Below are 22,001 nucleotides of genomic sequence, written 5' to 3'. Positions count from 1 at the left end.
AGACATAAATGTATATATCTAGTTTTATTTTTTAAATAAGTATTACCTTTATATAGAATATGTTCCGATGCGCGACAAGCGCAATGTTCACTGGTTTGCTATTGAGAGACGCTACTTACACGGATATTCTACGGGTTCCGCTTGTACTACCTTCGGTTTTTTCAACTTTTTATAAAAAGTTCCACTTCGATTTAAATATAATTTTGGATAATAAAAGTAAAATATACAGGCTTTAAAATGATGCTATCTAGAAAGTAGTCAAATTAACCGTACTGGTCGAAAATTTCAAATAAAAACTTCTTTTCAACTTTTTATCCAGTAAATGACAATTTTTTAACATTATTCATTATACATAATATAGACAAAATCAGTACAAATAGAATGACGTAAACAGTTTTTCGATATCTCTCATATTTCCGACAAAAAGTGAGTTTGAAAAAAGGGGCCACTTTCACATGTTTTCACTGATATCTCGGCCAAATGATGAGCTACGGATTTGAAATTTGGTATATCGAATTTTCTCGAAAATACCTATAAAATGGCATCAAAATAATTTAAATACCAGGGTGGGGCCAATTCTGTATGGAAACACGCCCAGACCCTTTGGAGAGGATCTTCTCTATACATCTCTTTATCGTATGGACCTTGCCCAAAACTATAACTTTTCATTTAGTATTTTTTAAAAATTCGGAATTGTTAAAAAAACATGAAAAAACAAATTTTTTTTTTCAAACTGCCGCCATTCAAACAAATTTTTTTCTTTTAACATATCCAAGGTTCATACGATAGCGGCATCCATAATAATTAAGAATCCATTTATTTTTTATGTTTCAAATCACCAGGAGGGTTGGAATCATGCACGCCAGGACACCCTCTTTTTTTTGAGCCCCCACTTTGACTGCTCATAACTTTGTGAATTTTAATTTTTTTTTTCTAATAATTTTTTTGTGTAATAATAAAATATCAACAAACAAATGATAAAAAAATCGATGGTAAAAATATTATTTGTTTCCTTTATACAGCGCTTCAAAAACCAGGCGAAATTCATACCTCTACAGTAGAATACCCCCTTCATGCCATGCTTACGCATTCGCACCGTTGTAAAAACCCCGCTACGGGTGTAAGTTAGCCCGAAATCCTATCCGCCGAAAGTGTGTTAATATAATCGACATTTGTATAAAGCTATCTCGGCTTTATTTTAGAAATTTTGAGTGTCTGGCTTCGTGTACGATGTGTTGGCCTACGCGTCTAGTAAATGGTCCTTACAACGACGACACATTCTATCTGAATGTATGTCAGTTATGACCAAAATTAAATTAGTAGAAGCGTAATTTAAACTAGTTGGTTTGGTATTTTGCCTTGAGGCAAGTTACATGAGCTTCCCGATTTGATTAAATAGTCGACTTAATCAATAAAAAATAAATTAACTTATGATCCATTAAAAGTATTCCGAGTGGATTTATTACACCTAATTGAAAACGAACAAACACGTTAACGCGGAGTGTTTTCTAAAAGCAAAATTTCAAAGATTAATAATTTTTATAATTGAACCAGTTTCCTTATGACTTTAATGGTTTATTATATTCATTAAGACCAAGTACTCTGTCGTTATACCGAGTAATTCGTCTAATTTTAATTTTAACAAACGTCAAAAAAAACTACTCATTTTCTTAAAATTTGGTGATTTTTTTAAAATAAACTACTTGTCGTAAGGGCGTAATATTTCAATAAGTTGTATACCGTGATATATATCGCCAAAAAAAGTTCCATAAAAATCGGCTTAAAATTTTTTTTAACAGTTAATTACAAGAAAACGACTCGGTAGATTTTCACCTAAAACTAATCAGTATCATTCCCAACTAATATCTTTCGAACAGTTTTTGATTTTTTAAAATCGATTCGGCAGTTTGAGCTTAAATGTGGACGAAGAGTTTAAAACTTTTTTCCAAAATACAAAGAAACGGTTTGGCAGATCGTCTCACATACCTGCAAACGATAGTCCTCATTGAGATACATCAAATGGCTTTTAAATTTCTGAAATCGATTCAGGCGTTTTGAGAAAACGTCGATCAATGGTCTAATTTTGATAAATGCCAAAAGAACGATACAAATTTTTGCAAACTTTGATGAATTTTTAAAGTAAACGAGTTGTCGTAGGGCTGTAATATTTTAGTATGATCTAGAAGACTATAGTATCTATCGTCAAAAAAATAATAAAAATCGTCGATTTTTTTAAAAAAAACTTTATTACAAGAAAACGGCCCGGCCGATCTTTACCAAATACTTATCAGCACGATTCCCAACCAATATCTTTCGAACGGTTTTTGAATTTTCAAAATCGATTAAGAATTGCGGGCTAAAATGTGAACGAAATTTTTTTCACTTTTCTGCGATTTACAAAGAAACGGCTCGGCCGATTGTCACACAAAACACAGAAACGCTAGTCCTCATCGAAATACATCGAATGGCTTTTAAATTTTTGAAATCGGTCCAACCGTTTTTGAGAAAACGTCGATTTTCGGAAAAAAATCTGTTCACATACATACACGCACACACACACACATACTTTTTCCAAATTTGGTCTCATTCGATTCAGAATGGCTTGAAACGTCGAGAAAACATAAAATTAGCGAATCGGATTTTTTTATGAAAACATAAACTTCTTCGGGAAGTTAAAAAAACAATTGACAGCGGCTAATACGTCAAATGTCAAATGTTTTTGACAGATGATGTTGAATTACATTTAATAGGTGAATATTATTAAATTATGATTAAATTGTAGTAAGTAGTATTGTTTGTAGTTTTATTTATACACAAAAACGTTATTAAGCTGGCCGCAAGTATTATTAGAAACTCAAAATATCAACTTTTTTGAAATGTTAATATAAAATTGCACTCTTTGGCGTTACAGCACTCTCTTTTCGCAAATCATGTTATCATCCAATCATATTATCTCCAACACGGTGCTCTGAAAGAACACATTTGTATAATTATATACCCATTGGTATTTATAAAACATTTTCTAGAATATATTTTTTTATTTATGTTATTTAAAATCAGAACCTAAATTTGGAATCGATTAAAAGGATATTTTGTCGAATAACTTATTCCCAGTTATAATTTACCAAAATTTATCGAAGAATGGATAGTAATATATGAAGGTCCGGGGTCAAAAAGGTACACCATCGATGCGTCAAAAACCAGTAAAGTTAAGCATTGTTCAACAAATGGTATTTGAGAGTGGAGGAAAAAAGATGTATAACCAGCTATAATCTTGAACTTATGACTTTGCTATCAGGAGATAAATGGTAATCTATAAAAATGCATAATAAAAATATCTTCTTCCGTTGGTAGTTTTTTGGCATTAGTTAAAAATGTAATTATTTTGCAAAATACCTTTAAATTTAAAATAAGAAATTAACCCCGCCTACAAGGTAAAAAGGTCTAGATAACAAATTTTTGAAATACAGCAAAAAAGCACGCTTCTACAAAGATGAAGTAGCTGGCAGTTTTACTGAACGTAGTCAGTTGTTCGTTAGAAATGTGTTATTTGTTGTGATATAATTGGTTTCGTTTTCAAAATATAATTTATAGTTGCTCAAAGTCAAATTGAACCTTTGTGCCCCGTCCCGCTTTACACATGTACTTTTTATTAAATTTACTTTAATTGATCGAATGTTACTTGAAACTTTTCAAGCAGGTCAAAGAAGAAATACGTAATACATATTCTATCTCTCCTCGCAGAAATTTTGTATAAGCAGTAGTATTATTTACAATTATACACAAAATAAAAAAGAATCTGGAAAACTTGAAACGTAATCAATAAGTCGAAAGATCACATGGATTTTGGCCATGTTTTCTATAGAAGGTGTATAAAACTTCCAGTTTGATTGTAAAAATATAGACAAACTAATGGGGTTTATTGTTTTTATAATACCTCATTGTATATAGCATTCAAACAACACATCCTTACACACATAAAATAAATAATTAATTTTATTGATTCTCTAGAAATTGTTTAAAAAATACCTTACTTAGCAAAATAACATTTGCCGGGTCAGCTTGTAAGATATAAACCGCAAAAATAAACATGAATAACTTTTAATAAGTTGTTGGAACTATGTATTGACTATTCGAAGTCTAGGATAGAAATATCAGTTTTTTAAGCAGTTTTTAACACATGTTCAAATTTTACGAGAAATGAAAAACAAACGATGGGGTCTTGTCATTTTATAAGAAATTTTGAAACGCTATTTAGAAACCGTGTGTTTGTTTCGCTCAGGGCCATGTTGTCAAATCGTTTGTTTATGACCCTGTCGTTATGCTTCTATATTCTTTTAATTATGTTCGCTTCAAAATGTAAAAATTTTGGGTTAAAAAATCTTAAATCGTTAAGGTTTCGTTATGGTTTAAATTATTTATATGTTCAGTTAACATAGTCTTGAATTGTTTGGTATTTTTGTAGTTATTTTTGTGTTGATAAGGGTGTTTACTCAGGTTTTGGCTAGTTTCTCCAATATAAAAAAGTAAGCACTTAGGGCAATTTATCTAATATACTAAGTTCCTGAAGCGGTCAGAATTAAGCTTAGATTTATGAGTCGATTCTGCCGCACAACAGGCCAATGTTATGGCAAGGCCATGTTACGCTCCAAATTTCACACATTATGCTACTGAATCATACTGAATACTGTCAAAATGTCATATATTTGCTGTGCATAAACTGCAATGCCACTCGTATGTTATGAAGCTGAATCCTGTTATCTAATATCGTTTTTTTATCATTTGTTCGGTTTCTATGTGAGAAAAACCGCCTGACTGTACTGCAACCATATAGCTTTTATCAAATTTGTTTTATGAAACTTCTTCATAACATAGCCTTGCCATAACATTAGTCTGTTGTGTGGGGAAATCGGTCCATTAATTTGTGTAAAAATGAAAGTAAGGGTTGTATCGCAATTACATACCAATTAGAAGGCCACATTGTTGAAGCATCTTTCTCCACAAAAATAAAAATCTTTTACATACGGTAAACAAATATAACACCGGAATATGACTCTAGGTCCAAACGGTTATTATGGTCGTTGAGGTTCGTTATGTTTGTTAAAAAGGTAATTGCGTCTGTTATTTATTACTGAGTTAATAATGTTTTAAGGGTAAGAGTTATTTTTTAATTTGCTTATTACTATGTTCCAGAATTGTTTATTGGTATTTTTTATTGTTAAGTTTATTATTGTTGCTATTTTCATTTTAAGAGGGTGGTATAAGTGGCAATTTATGTATCGTCTGGAGCTAGTTGGTTTCCGGTACCAGTTAGTTATTAGTCGGTGGTCATTTGTACGCATTAGTCTGATTTTTAGAATGCTAACCAAATTCATTGTCTCTAATTCCACAGTAAACTGTAGTTTTTTATTGAAATTGTTAAAATTATCGGTAACGGTGCTAATATCTTCTTTTGGAATACAAGTAACAATATCGTTAGAGAGAACCTATCTAACATATTTTTTTAAAATTTCTTATGGTTTCAGCAGAAAATGGAAAAAAACTAGAATTTTGCACCTTTGACCTTAAATATAAAAAATCGCAGATGTCCGATCGATGGGGACTTTTGACATTTTATTAGTAATGGCCTATTTAACATCTGTACCAAATTTCAGCTCTATGCGAATTATTCCCAACTGACGGCTTTTTTAGCTTTAATTTGACTGGGTTTGAATGGTTTCACTTTTCTGCAATTTACAAAGAAACAGCTCGACCGATTGTCGCGCAAAACTGATAAACGCTAGTCCTCATCGAGATACATCGAATGGTTTTCATAAAATCGGTCCAGCCGTTTTTTTGAGAAAACGTCTATTTATGGTAAAAAAAATCTGTTCACTCCAAATTTAGTCCTACTCGATTCAGAATGGCTTGCAACGTCGAGAAAATATAAAATTAGCTAATCGAATTTTTTGCAACTGACTTGCAAAGTAAAAATTATTTATTTGAAGTATATAAGTGAGCTTTAGAACTTTAGCTAGAATTAGAATTACAATCCAAATTATTTTCGATATTCAAGAAATTTTTTTTTGGAAAATAATTTTTTTTTTCAAAAGCAATCGTTTGGTCAACACAAACAAAGATTTTTTAACTTACTGTAGGGTAGTTATAGTAACGGGCCAAAAAACAAAAATGACAATTTTTGCATATCTTCATGATTTGAAGGTTTCTGAACATTTTGGCATACCTCAGAAAAAATGGATGTGGGTGTGTGCGGAAACCGCATTTTTTCGTTCACGTTTTCGTACGCATGTATCAACCGATTTGAATGGTTCAAAAAACATTCGATTCTTATGGATTGAGAGATGTGCTGATTATTTTTTGGCAAAGGCAGGTCCAGCCGTTTGAAAGAACTGAGCATCGATTTAAATGATCTAAAAAACATTCAATTCGTAATGATGGGGACAAGTGGTGGTTAGTTTGTAGCGAACGGCAACATGAACTTTGTTGTGTCATCCTATTATACAGTAGATTCTGCTTTTGTGCGGTTTTTGGGTAGGAACACGGTATCGAATAGAAAGTATCTATACTTTTTTCATGTCGCTATTAATAACTTTGAATTAATATTATACATATATTGATGTATTAACAAAAATAAGCATATTACAATTTAATTTGTTATCTATTCTACTTCCACAAGAACAAATTGTATACATAACCTCAAAAAAGTTTTGTACAAAATGTTTTAAAACAAAATAAATGCTTATAAAAATGAGTAAATATATATGTATTAATATAAATATATTACTTAGAATTATTTATTTTATTTTATGTACCTCTAGATATCCACAATAAGTCACAAATTGAACTAACGACTAGCGACACGAAAAAGGTATCGACACTATCTATTCGATACCGTCCCGATTTTTGGGACGTATAAAAGAAATCGTACAAAGAAGTGTTCAAAAATTTCATACAGTCTTACCTATAATAAACAACTTTGTACGATATATCGCCATAGACATATGTCGTATGTGGTGGATAAGGACCGCGTAAAATATCGGACTTAGAAAATACAATGCTTCTAAAAATAGCATTCAAATAAATAAATTGAACTAGTGTGGCGCATGGCATCGTGCCTTAAGGATTAACATTTTTTTAAAAAAATTACTTTGAAAAAATGAGATTTTTAAGAAACTATAAATTTTTGACAAAAAATACTTTTTTAGAAAAAAAGACTTTTTGAAAAACTTTTCTTCAAAAACTGCTTTAACTGCATAGAGATGAAATATCGAAGCGCGTAAGTGCCGCGTCGCCGTCTAACTGATAAACATTGGTACGGAACCCATAAAAATGTAAACAAAATTTATACTTATTGTTAAAATCTCTATAAAATATCTAATAATTTGATGTGCATATGTCTAATGATCATTTTTGATCGCCAAACGGCATTTTTTACTATTTTCACTGGATCTCCGAAACCGCTAGACCTGCCCCTTCATGAATATTTAATCAGTTCTTCAATCTTGTCAATACAAGTAAAATGTTTTTTGAATTATTTAAATCGAACGCTCCGTGCTCTTAAAAACTGAGTTACCGTTTGTGGCACTTTTTGCCCCGTATCTTCGAAACGGCTACACCTGCCTATGCCAAAAACTAATCATCACGTCTCCTTATCGACAGCAATCGAATGATTTTTGAATAATTGAAATCGGTTGAACCGTGTTCCCAAAATCATCGACGAAAATTTGTATCCGCACAATGTTCAGAAACCACTGAAACGTAAGATTTCGATTTTTTTGCGATTACTATAACTTACCCTACGGGAAGTTAATTAAACCTAAAAATTGTAAAATAAATTAATTTTAATCTTTTGAATTTTAAAACCAAACTAATTGAAATTGAAAGTAAAATTAATTGAATAAGCATTTAAACATCATAAAAACCATTGGAAAATATATAATGCATACTTAATGATGAAACTAACCTCTTAGTCTTTTCACAGGATCCGCTTGATTTCGTACAGTTTTAGTATTGGCGGTATTGTTTTGTTTATTTTCGTCAATATCTTCAAATTTCTCTGCGCCGTCACGGGGAGACTTGCCTTCTGAATGGCCCTTGGATAAGCAATTTGCAGTTTGAGATGAATGAACCTAAACAAAATAGTGTATATATATATATATATATATATATATATATATATATATATATATATGAATTAGTAGTTAATTTTGATGTTGAAATATGTGAGTGAGTTCTTGAGGGCGATACATCAAACAAAGAAAAGCCAAAGATTTATAAAATAATCTTTATTTCCAAACGTTTCGACATTCAATTTAATGTCATCATCAGTGGATCTAAAAACAGTATGAAAATTAGTATATCTAGGTAATTATAATATATGTGAATTGGTAAAGTAACTGTACAATAAGAGAAAAATTAACAAACAGCAACACTTAACAACAAACCAAATATAAAAGATAGGAAAGGTAGTAGAGATTAGAATTAAATAAATAATTAAAAAATATAGGCAAAAATATCTAAGTACACTCATATAAACCTACGCATATATACATATATATATATATATATATATATATATATATACATACATGCACATATACATATACACACACATGCGAACATATAAAACACATATACATATACAGATACAACAATATATACCTATATATGTACACATATACATGTGCGACTATACATATATAAATATACGTATATACATATATGCAACGTGCATGCATATTCACAACGACGTACATGTACATGTATGAAACATACATATACTCATACCTATCTATGTAACTATAGCTATACACGTATACACATACATATACGCATAAACATGTATATATACATATATACACACACTCATATATACACATATATATACATGTATATATACATATACATATACACACATATATATATATATATATATATATATATACAATACATATATATATACATATGTAAATAAATGCTCACAAATATATATATATATATACACAATACATATATATACATATGTAAATAAATGCTCACATATATATATATATATATATATATATATATATATATATATACATACATATATACGCATATACAAATACATGTATACACATATACATATGTATATACATACAAACATACATGTAAATAAGTAATATACATATATATACATATATACATACAAATACATATATATATATATATATATATATATAAACATACAATATATGTAAACTCGTATATATGTAAAGCAAACAAAATATTTATGAAGATGGATAATACATATAAAATACAAGTGGACTTACATTATGTTGGTTGGTTACATATAGAGAAGTGTACACAGCACTAGAGATTGGCACTAACATTTATACAACTAACTTGTCAACACTATGCATTTTTTATAATTTTTTGTATAATGTAAACAGAAAAATGATAGTTTTATTGAACAAAAATGTAAGTAGAATTATGTAATTTCTGCCACGACTTCTGTACTTTGCGAGTACCAAGGCATGTATAAACGCCAACACGTGTTTTGAGAGATTTTTAAGGGTCATTCCAGGATTGTTATGGGCGGGTAGGTAGAAAATGGTCGGAGTTGAAACTAGTAATGTTAGGCTAGGTTTGTATGGTTAGAATTAGGAGAAAAAAATTGGAAATGTTATTTAGTATTACTAGGTAGTTAAACTAATAACTCAAATATCTAAAATAAAAATTTTTTAAGGTTTATTCAAAATTTGCTATGCATGGGTAGGTAAAGCTCGGGTATCAAGGCCGAAGTTAAACTAGGAAGTGTTGGCAAGGTTAGTAAGGTCAGAATTAGTTTTGTTCAGAGGAGATAAATTTGGAAACATTATTTAGTATTACTTGGTAGTTATCGCAGAGTAAAGAGGAATCCGATCTTTTGTTCACCGCGTGATCACATATTGATATGAAACAAGATTCTGCAAAACGTCTCTGAATGGTGTTCCGTTCATGGTAGAGAATACTGGCATTATAAAAGTTAAAGGAGTGTTTGAAATTTTTTATGTGTTCTGTTATCATAGTTTGGTTTTGGTTGGGGTTTTTCGAATTATTGTCGTGTTGTTTGAGTCTTTTTATCGTATTCTGTTGAAACCGAGATCCTGGAGAGCTTCTCTGAATTTGAATCCATTCGTATTAAAAAGAACTACAACAAATCCAAAACCTCATATATTAAAAAATTCAATAAATTACACGAATCAAAAATGAACTCGTCAAAAATCATCCTGAACGAATCTCTTACCAATAAATGGCTAAAAAATCTATCTAATATCCATATACCTGATAGACTACTCTATATTTTTGCACTAGGCCCAAATTTTGCTATTCCTAACAACTGTCACAACTTTAATTTTATCAAAGTACTCAGCAGATTAGAGTCAAGCTTACAGAATATAAAAAATCCCGAAATTAAAACTAATACCCGTTCAGCTTTTTGTAAAAATTTTCTCTCGTTTATTAAATCTTTTAACACAAAAAAATCGACAATATTGACATCCTTAGAGACATTAAAGCTTGCAAACTTTTTATTAAAGAAAACCCTAACATTTTAATTACGAGGGCCGACAAGGGGAATATCACAGTCATTTTGGAAAAAACCACGTACCTAGAAAAAGTCTCCGAATTAATTTCAGACACAAAAACATATTCTCCCATTAACTCCGATCCCACTGACCGAATTAACCGTACTTTTCATAAATTTGTAAACAACTTAATCTCTAACAAACAAATTACTCCACAAATCTCACTGACAATTAAAAACCTTCACCCTTACAACCCCAAACTCGACGGACTTCCTAAAATACATGAACACAACGTTCCTCTCAGACCTATCGTGGCTGACCTAAACTCACCTCTTTCAAAATTCTCCAAATACCTAAGCAACATACTCTCTTCAGTCACAGTCAAGTCTCGTTTCTTTACAAAAAACTCCTTTGAACTTGTCAACAATCTCCGCGATTCCGTTATTCCTGATAACTCCTTATTGGTTAGTCTTGACGTAGTATCCCTATTCACAAACGTCCCCCTACAATTAATTTTAGATGCCATCACTGCTAGATGGGACGAAATCTCATGTCATACAACGTTATCACTGCATTGGTTTCTCGAGTCCATAAAATTCATAGTTTCGAATACTTATTTCGAATTCAACGACCATTTTTACCTTCAAATATTTGGCACACCTATGGGTTCTCCTATATCCCCTTCACTCGCAGAAATTGCTTTACAACACTTAGAGTTGAAAGTTTTTAATTCCTACAATCTAGACCTTCATTTTTATTACAGATACGTTGATGACATCCTTACTTGTGTTCCTGTTAAAAATTTCGAACTCTTACTTCATAGTTTTAACTCATTTAATGAGCATCTCTCCTTTACGTTTGAAAAAGAACAAGAAAATTCTATCAGCTTTTTAGACGTAAAAATTATAAAAACCACAGACAATCGAATTATCACTAATTGGTTCCAAAAACCTACTTGGTCGGGTAGGTATTTAAATTATCATTCTTACCACCCTTCTAGCATGAAGATAGGCACTATTATTAATTTAGTCGACCATGCCATCCTACTCTCAGACAAACAATTTTGGCCCTCTGACTTATCCCTCATCCGCACAACTTTAATTAACAACTCATATCCACCGCACCTCATCAACTCCGTCACCTCCAACAGACTTAAAACCCTCAACAGTATGCATTCTTCTTTTTCCCCAGAAAAAAATTCTAAAGACAATAACTATATAGGCAACGTTTGTTTACCTTACGTAAAAGAACTTTTTCCAGTGTGGAAAAAACTTTTTCATAAGGTAGACATCAGACTAACCTGCAACATAGATCTAACTCTTAATTCCCTCTACACAAACCTGAAATCTCCCACTAGTATAGAACGTACTTCCAACATTGTGTACAAAGTAAATTGCAATGATTGCCCTTCTACTTACATAGGTGAAACCGGACAAAATTTAATAAAAAGACTCAAACAACACGACAATAATTCGAAAAACCCCAACCAAAACCAAACTATGATAACAGAACACATAAAAAATTTCAAACACTCCTTTAACTTTTATAATGCCAGTATTCTCTACCATGAACGGAACACCATTCAGAGACGTTTTGCAGAATCTTGTTTCATATCAATATGTGATCACGCGGTGAACAAAAGATCGGATTCCTCCTTACTCTGCGATAACTACCAAGTAATACTAAATAATGTTTCCAAATTTAATTCCTCTGAACAAAACTAATTCTGACCTTACTAACCTTGCCAACACTTCCTAGTTTAACTTCGGCCTTGATACCCGAGCTTTACCTACCCATGCATAGCAAATTTTGAATAAACCTTAAAAAAATTTTATTTTAGATATTTGAGTTATTAGTTTAACTACCTAGTAATACTAAATAACATTTCCAATTTTTTTCTCCTAATTCTAACCATACAAACCTAGCCTAACATTACTAGTTTCAACTCCGACCATTTTCTACCTACCCGCCCATAACAATCCTGGAATGACCCTTAAAAATCTCTCAAAACACGTGTTGGCGTTTATACATGCCTCGGTACTCGCAAAGTACAGAAGTCGTGGCAGAAATTACATAATTCTACTTACATTTTTGTTCAATAAAACTATCATTTTTCTGTTTACATTATACAAAAAATTATAAAAAATGCATAGTGTTGACAAGTTAGTTGTATAAATGTTAGTGCCAATCTCTAGTGCTGTGTACACTTCTCTATATGTAACCAACCAACATAATGTAAGTCCACTTGTATTTTATATGTATTATCCATCTTCATAAATATTTTGTTTGCTTTACATATATACGAGTTTACATATATTGTATGTTTATATATATATATATATATATATATATGTATTTGTATGTATATATGTATATATATGTATATTACTTATTTACATGTATGTTTGTATGTATATACATATGTATATGTGTATACATGTATTTATATATGCGTATATATGTATGTATGTATATATATATATATATATATATATATATATATATGTGTGTGTATATGTATATGTATATGTATATATACATGTATATATATGTGTATATATGTATATATACATGTTTATGCGTATATGTATGTGTATACGTGTATAGCTATAGTTACATAGATAGGTATGAGTATATGTATGTTTCATACATGTACATGTACGTCGTTGTGAATATGCATGCACGTTGCATATACGAGGTCTGTTCAAAAAGTACCCGGAATTTTCGTTTTTTCAAAAAAATATTTATTTATTCGTCTACATTAATGTGGTCCCCTTCAAAGTAGTCCCCCCCAGATATAATACACTTATGCCAGCGTTTTTTCCAATTTTCGAAGCACCCTTGATATTCACTTTTTGATATGTCCTTGAGCACTCTCAGCGATTCGGCCTTTATTTCTTCAATCGAGGAAAACCGCCGTCCTTTCATGGGTCTCTTCAACTTTGGGAATAGGAAAAAGTCACACGGAGCCATATCTGGTGAATATGGAGGTTGGGGCATGACTACGGTATTGTTTTTGGCCAAAAAATTACGAACAAGCAACGACGAGTGAGGAATTTTGGAATGAATTTTGCTGCCACTCGTTTCATGCCCAAAACATTTGAAAAAATGTTATGACATGAGCCAATTGATATGCCAACTTCATCAGCAACTTCTCTAATTGTGATTCGGCGATCATTCATAACCATTTTTTCCACTTCTTTCACATTTTCATCGTTTGTTGACGTGCTGGGTCGACCGGAGCGTTCGTCATCTTCAACGTCTTCGCGGCCATCTTGGAAACTTGTTTTTTTCATAGCAGACTCACCATAGGCTTTTTGTAACATTTCACACACTTTGTTACACTTTATTTCATTTTTTACGCAAAATTTAATACAAATTCTTTGACTTTTCAATTCTTCCATTGTAAAAATCGCCGAGCTCAGAAAAACACGTCGAACTTAGCGACTACCACAGACAAAGTAAACAGTGAATATAGCTGAAAATTTCATCATACTTTAGGGGCATGTATACCAACACAATAAAAAAAAATTTTGACAATCAGACACTCCAGACCCGCGAAATTTAAAAATTCCGGGTACTTTTTGAACACACCTCGTATGTATATACGTATATTTATATATGTACTAGCTGACCCGACAGACGTTGTTCTGTACTCATGTCTACAATTTTTCAATTTTTTATACTAATATTTACTGCTTAGTTAAAAATAATAATTACTGTTTTTTGAATTACTATTTACACCAATATATGAGTGATGTTGAATGTAGAACTATTTCAAATAAAATGATTGTTCTCAATTCCCACAGTTAACACTTTAATTATTCATTATATATGTATATTCGCACATGTATATGTGTACATATATAGGTATATATTGTTGTATCTGTATATGTATATGTGTTTTATATGTTTGCATGTGTGTGTATATGTATATGTGCATGTATGTATATATATATATATATATATATATATATATGTGTGTATATGTGTGTATATGTGTATGTATATATATGTATATATGCGTAGGTTTATATGAGTGTACTTAAGATATTTTTGCCTATATTTTTTAATTATTTATTTAATTCTAATCTCTACTACCTTTCCTATCTTTTATATTTGGTTTGTTGTTAAGTGTTGCTGTTTGTTAATTTTTCTCTTATTGTATAGTTACTTTACCAATGCACATATATTATAATTACCTAGATATACTAATTTTCATACTGTTTTTAGATCCACTGATGATGACATTAAATTGAATGTCGAAACGTTTGGAAATAAAGTTTATTTTATAAATCTTTGGCTTTTCTTTGTTTGATGTATCGCCCTCAAGAACTCACTCATGCAGTCTGCGCATGCGTATATATATATATATAAAAATATTGTATAACCCTTAAATGCAATTAAATAAATTGAGCTATTGGGAATAAATTTGTTCTATGTCTGTAGATGTGAATGTATAAATGAATGATTTTTTGTTTATTCACGACTAAAACATTAATTTTCCAAATTTATCACACAAAAATCATCGTCTACCTTTGTGACTTATTTATTATCATAACATAGATACACGTGTTGAAAATTTAATTTTTTTTAAAAGTATAACAAATTCAGAAAGAATTAATATATAGCATGCGCGGTAAAGGTACAATATCACCTTGGATTTCTTTACCCAAAATAATTGCTTCAATAATGTTGCCTATACTTTTTATAATTTCGTACCATATTTCAACTGGCTTTTAGTATTTTAATATCTAAATTACATTTTTCTCACCAATAATTCAATATACATTATTATTTATGTTCATATTTGAAGTGAATTAATTTGTCAAATCCTGTTCACATGTGCTCTATTCAACCTACGATCAACAAAATTATTGCAGTAAATGGAGAAGAAAAAAACCTGTGTCGGAAATAGGCTAATCTTTATCTTAAGTTAATAAATTCACTCATAAACTATTTGATTTAAATGAAAAAAAAAACATTGTATGCGTCTTTTATCTGAATGATAGCTCACTCATTTTACACGCAAAAGTACTCATTTTAAAGCTTATTTTGAGTACTATCAAACCCCATTTTCGTAACTAGCCTAATATTGTTTCTAAAACACTTTATAAAACACCGATTGTTTAGGATTTTAATTGATGTGATTTTGTTCATTACATGATTTTCGTTAAAATGTATATTTTTAGAAATATTTGCAAAAAACGATGAAAAACGCAAAAAAAAATTCAGTAGCCAACTTGTAAAGTAATTTCTATTTTAAAAACATTATAAACAATTTTCTCTTATAATTGTTCTTTTATTGACACCCAACATTATTTTGAAAAAAGTAAAATTACACCATTGAAAAGAAATGTTACCTCCCCCGGGAAGTGGCTAAATTATTTTCACTTTTGATCTTGAGAGTAAGATGAACCTAATTCCAAAATTCCAAACAAATTGGAAAACAGTAAGAAAAAATCAGACTCAAACCGCTCCACTGCCTTGAGTAAATATTCCGTATCCAATGCCAAACATATGAATTTTTGACACAATGAAACTTCTAAATAATTTTTTGAATAAGTAATTTTTTTGTATTGTGACTTAGTAAAGTAAGGCAAAACGACTGCATCGTTAAAAAATAAAAATAATAATCTGTCAAAATTTAATCACTGACTGTCCACAATCGTCATACGCATGCGCAGACTGCATCATCTGTCAGACGTATGTTGACTGTAAATCTTATTTTATTTTATTTTTTAAGACATCTCAGCTGCTTTTCGGCAAAAATTAGGTCGACATTACATTTTTCTTATTCATAATCATAAATATATTATGTTTTAATATTGTCTTAGCCTATAAGTGAATGGAAATGTTTGGCAAATGACAGTCTTCTCTTGTTTTTAACATATATATACTATATGTATTCTTTCAGAGAAATGGGTTGTTTTTTAAATGGATTTTTTTTATGAAATCATGAGTTTTTTGAAAATCGTTTGTACTAAAGTTATGGTATTTTCTAGAATCCATCAAGATCTCTTAAACCAAGTTAATTCTAGATGGAAAACGATAATTTTTAATTTTGGTGGTAATGGCACTCATAAACTATTTGATTTAAATAAAAAAAAAACAATGTATGCGTCTTTTAATTGCATGATAGCTCACTCATTTTACACGCAGAAGTACTTCTTTTAAAGCTTATTTTGAGAACTATAAAAACTCAATTAACTTAATATTGTTCTTAGAACACTTTAAAATAGCGATTTATTAGGATTTTAATTGATATAATTTTGTTCTTTACATGATTTTCGTTAAAATGTATATTTTTAAAGATATTAGCAAAAAACGATGAAAAACGCAAAAAAGAAACAAATTTTCAGTAGCCAGTAACTTGAAAAGTATTTGCTTTTTTGGAAAGCATTATTAAACATTTTTCTCTTATAATTAGTTCTTTTATCCATACCCAACGTTATTTTGAGAAAACTAAAATTACTGAAAAGAAATGTCATCCCCCCGGGTAGCGGCAAAAGAGTCGAAATTGTTTTCACTTTCAAACTTGAGAGTAAGATGAGCCTAATTCCAAAATTCCAAACGAATTGGAAAACAGTAAAAAAAAGTTCAGACCCAAAGCGCTCCATTGAGTAAATATTCCGTACCCAATGCCAACCATATGAATTTTTTTAACACAATGAAAGTTCTAAATAATTTTTTGAATGAGTATTTTTTTTTGTATTGTGACTTAGTATAGTAAGACAAAACGACTGCAAATTGAATATTTTTGAGCGCAATCACTTATGGCTCGTCTCCTGTGCACGAATTCGTACGGCGAATCTGTTCGCAAAGTGCGCAAACAAAATTATTGCAAGCAAAAGCAAACCACGCGTACGTTGAGAACACGATTCGCCGTGCGCGGCAGTCGCATGCGCAGACTTTCAGACGCATGTTATATTATTTGCATCTTATATCATTTTAATTTTTGGCACTTCTCAGCTGCTTTTCGACAATAATATAATAATTAATTATAATATATAATCATGAATTTATTATATTTTAATATTGCCTTAGCCTATAAGTGAATAGAAATGTTTGGCAAATGACAGTTGTCATTTGTTTTTAATGTCAAACCATGCCTTAAATATTTTCAAGGTCAAACAATGATAAACGTTTTTTTGTAATTTTTTCTATTTATTTCTACAATCTAACTATATTTCTATGAATCAGAAAATTCTAGAAATTTTCCCGAACAAACTTCAAGTAGATTCATTAACCAATGATTAACCATTCATATAAACTTACAGAAGAATTTTATATATAAGATATATATATATATATATATATATATATATATATAAATCCTCTTATATATAAAAATGGAGCCTGGTAAAATGTTAGGTATTATAAGGCCTTAAAATTGCTGAACGGATTTGGCCAGTCTTGGTCTTGAAAAATCCGTGCTAATGCCAAGATTGTGCAAAAGGTGAGAAATTATTTTAAAATCGCATAGAAAATTTACATTTTCAATTTAAAATTTAATGTAGGAGCGCAATCCAAAATGAAGCAATAGACAGCGGCTCATATGTCAAATGTCTAATGGTTTTGAAAGTATGTTCAATTCAATTTAAAGTAGTTTTATTTGTAGTTTCATTCATATAAAAAAACGTTATCAAACGGGCCGCAAGTGTTATTAGAAACTCAAAGTTTCTAATAGTTTTTGGAGATAAATCTCTTTTTTTTTTGCTAATCATATTTTTCTCAAACCCGGAGCCCAGAAGGAATTCATTTGTGTAATTTTATACTCATTAGTATTAATTAAACATTTTCTGGATTATAATATGTTTTTAGGTATTTTAAATTATCCTAAATTTCGAATCGAACCAAGGGGACATTTTGTCGAATAACTTATTCCCAGTTATAACAGACAATAATTTAAATAAGAAGATTTGGTTGATAATATATAACTTTGGAACACACCTGTAAAAATGTCAATGCACAAAATTACAAGTTCTCTGGAATGAATATTTTGAAAATTGATTATAAAGCTTACAATTTTAAAGGAATTCTTTACAAACGATATGTCAAAATCTAAGCATTTTAGACACAGTCAGGTATCATTCATGTTTCATTTAATCACTCTACATATTGAAAAAGATAAAAAACCTCAGTTCTGGAAGTTTGTATTAAATTAAATCATTTTATAATGCAATGTAAAATATAATTCACTAAAGGTTATTTTCCAGTAATTTTGAAGAATCAACTGGCAAAATTTGCTATGAATTTATCAAAGGATGAAATACTTGAAACGTAATCAGTATCTGATTAATTGAAATTTGTAATTGAATATATAAGTCAAAAGGCCAAAAAAGACTTGGATTGAATTATACCATGTTTTTCATAGGAAGTCTTCATTTTTGATTGTAATAAAATATGGGCTAAGTGATGAAAGTCGAAATACCAAAAAATATTTGGATTGGATTATACCATGTTTTTCATAGAAAGACTTTCAGTTTGATTGTATTGACAAAATATGGAACTTTCCGTACCGTCACGAAATGTTCGAGAAATATTGAATGTTTTCAAATAGATTATTATAAATATTGTAACATTGTCTAATATTTATAAGAATTATATAAACTGAATTGCAGAGTTAAAAATATTTGTTTAAAGTACATTAGAACTTTAGTCAGAATTACAATTAAAATCTGAATTATTTTCGATATAAAAAAAAAATGAAAAAAAAATGAAAAAAAAAATTTTGAAACATTTTTTTTCCAAAATCAATTGTTTTGTTAAAACAAGCAGAAAGTTCTTTGAATCATTCAAATTGGACGCTTAGTTCTTTCAAAAACTGCCATTTTTTGCACATTTAGCTCTGTATCTCCAAAATCATCAAGCCTACCTTTGCCAAAAACTAATAACCACTTTTGACAATCATTACTAATTGAATGTTTTTTGGATCATTCAAATCGGATGCTCCGTGCTCTCAAAAACTCGATTTCTATAATCTGCACTCTTTGCTCCGTATCTCCGAAATGGCTGGACCTGTCTTTGCCAAAAACAGCTCTTCTCCCTATCAATAAAAATCGAATGTTTTTTGAACCATTCAAATCGGTTGATCCGTGCGCCCGAAAAAGTGACTGTAAATTTGTATCCATACATACATACACACACACACACATACACACACACACATCCATTTTTTCTGAGGTATGCCAAAATGTTCAGAAACCTTCAAAACGTCGAGAAATGTACAAATTTTTATTTTCGATTTTCGGCCCATTACAATAACTTACCTTGCGGGAAGTTAATAAATTCATGATTAAAAATAAAGAAAATGTAATGTCTACATTATTATTGTCGAAAATCAGCTCAGAATCCGCACGGCGAATCGTGTTCTCAACGTACGCGTGGTTTGCTTTTGCTTGCAATAATTTTGTCTGCGCACTTCGCGAACATATTCGCCGTACGGATTCGTGCAAATGAGACGAGCCATAAGTGATTGCGCTCAAAAATATTCAATTTGCGGTCGTTTTGCCTTACTATACTAATTCACAATACAAAAAAATTACTTATTCAAAAAATTATTTAGAAGTTTCATTATGTCAAAAATTCATATGGTTGGTATTTTGTACGGAATATTTACCTACTCAATGGAGCGCTTTGGGTCTGAACTTTTTTTACTGTTTTCCAATTCGTTTGGAATTTTGGAATAAGGCTCATCTTACTCTCAAGTTCAAAAGTTTTTTTTTTTTATTTTATTTTCATTCTGCAATCTATAAAAATAATTATATTTAGCAGAGAATGCTGACAAGTGTTTACAATTGGTTGTTTACAAATTAGTACATACGCCCAGTGGTGTATCTACTATAGTTAATATATAAAAAGAAAAAACTAAAGACAAATATAGAGAGAGAAAAAAAAAAAAATATATATATATATATAAAGTTCAAAAGTGAAAACAATTTAGACTCCTTTGCAGTACCCGGGGGGATGCCATTTCTTTTCAGTGGTGTAATAACGTTGGGTGTGGATAAAAGAACTAATTATAAGAGAAAAATGTTTAATAATGTTTTTCAAAAAGCAAATACTTTTCAAGTTACTGGCTACTGAAAATTTGTTTTTTTGCGTTTTTCATCGTTTTTTGCTAATATCTTCAAAAATATACATTTTAACGAAAATTATGTAATGAACAAAATTATTATATCGTTCTAGGAACAATATTGAGTTAATTATGAAAATGGGTTTTTATAGTTCTCCAAATAAGCTTTAAAAGAAGTACTTCTGCGTGTAAAATGAGTGAGCTATCATGCAATTAAAAGACGCATACAATGTTTTTCTTTTATTTAAATCAAATAGTTTATGAGTGCCATTTCCACCAAAATTAAAAATAATCGTTTTCCATCTAGAATTAACTTGGTTTGAGAGATCGTGATGGATTCTAGAAAATACCATAACATTAGTACAAACGATTTTCAAAAAACTCATGATTTCATAAAAAAATCAATTTAAAAAAAAAACAATTTCTAATTATAATATCTCTGAAAGAATACGTATAAAAGTATATATATATATATATGAAAATTCAAGGTATTTTTTAGACTAATTATTGCTTTTTATTATTTTTTGTTACACAAATATCGATAGAGTTCTAATTGTTTAAAGAGTGCGGCTGTCCAACCGGAGTGTCCCTTCGCCGTTTCAAAATAAGAGAAGTTACGGTAAAATTTATGATGGAGAAAGTTGTAGCTCATTTAATCATCTTTAAAATAGTATATTACAAGTTATGATAAAATCAGAATTAAAAGAGTTATAATCCAATTAATGCGGGTGGTGGTGACGAAATGCAAATCGTTTTCACTTCTGAACTTTAGATTAAGATTAGCTGGGCGTACGCTTTTTTCCTCTCCATTTACTGCAATAATTTTGTTGATAGTAGGTTGAATAGAGCACATGTGAACAAAATTTGACAAATTAATTCACTTCAAATATAAACTTAAGTAATAATGTATATTGAATTATTAGTGTGAAAAATGCAATTTAGATATTAAAATACTAAAAGCCATTTAAAATATGGTACGAAATTATAAAAATTGTAGGCAACATTATTGAAGCAATTATTTTGGGTAGAAAAATCCAAGGTGATATTGTACCTTGACCGCATGCTATATATTAATTCTTTCTGAATTTGTTATACTTTTTAAAAGATTTCAATTTTCAACACATATATCTATGCTATGACAATAAATACATGGTGATAAATTTGGAAAATCAATGTTTTAGCCGTGAATAAACAAAAAATCTTTCATTTAAACATCCACATCTACAGGTATGTCTAAAAATATTGTAGTATTAAAAATAATACCCTTGAATTCAATAAAATAAATTAAGCTATTGGAAATAAATTTGTTCTATCGCAGTGTATAATTTTTAATATATAATTTTATTGAACATATTTTAATATTTGTTAAAGGGATA

The 22,001-nt window shown here is 30.0% G+C and overlaps 1 protein-coding gene across 1 annotated transcript in view; it reads right to left on the bottom strand.

Annotated features, from left to right (window-relative positions):
* The window catches only part of LOC113371502 (la-related protein 1), a 184,475-nt gene that overhangs the window by 160,030 nt on the left and 2,444 nt on the right, over positions 1-22,001 (bottom strand). The window contains exon 2 of the mRNA XM_026612125.1: positions 7,964-8,129. Coding sequence (XP_026467910.1) covers positions 7,964-8,129 — 166 coding nt within the window. The remainder of the gene's footprint in view (positions 1-7,963; positions 8,130-22,001) is intronic.

This window comes from Ctenocephalides felis, unplaced genomic scaffold, assembly GCF_003426905.1.
Source record: "Ctenocephalides felis isolate EL2017-DRISC unplaced genomic scaffold, ASM342690v1 CF-g0.4_SCAFFOLD_01492, whole genome shotgun sequence".
Taxonomy (NCBI): domain Eukaryota; kingdom Metazoa; phylum Arthropoda; class Insecta; order Siphonaptera; family Pulicidae; genus Ctenocephalides; species Ctenocephalides felis.
The sequence above is the reverse complement of the archived record's forward strand: the minus strand, read 5'-3'. Positions and strand labels throughout refer to the sequence as shown.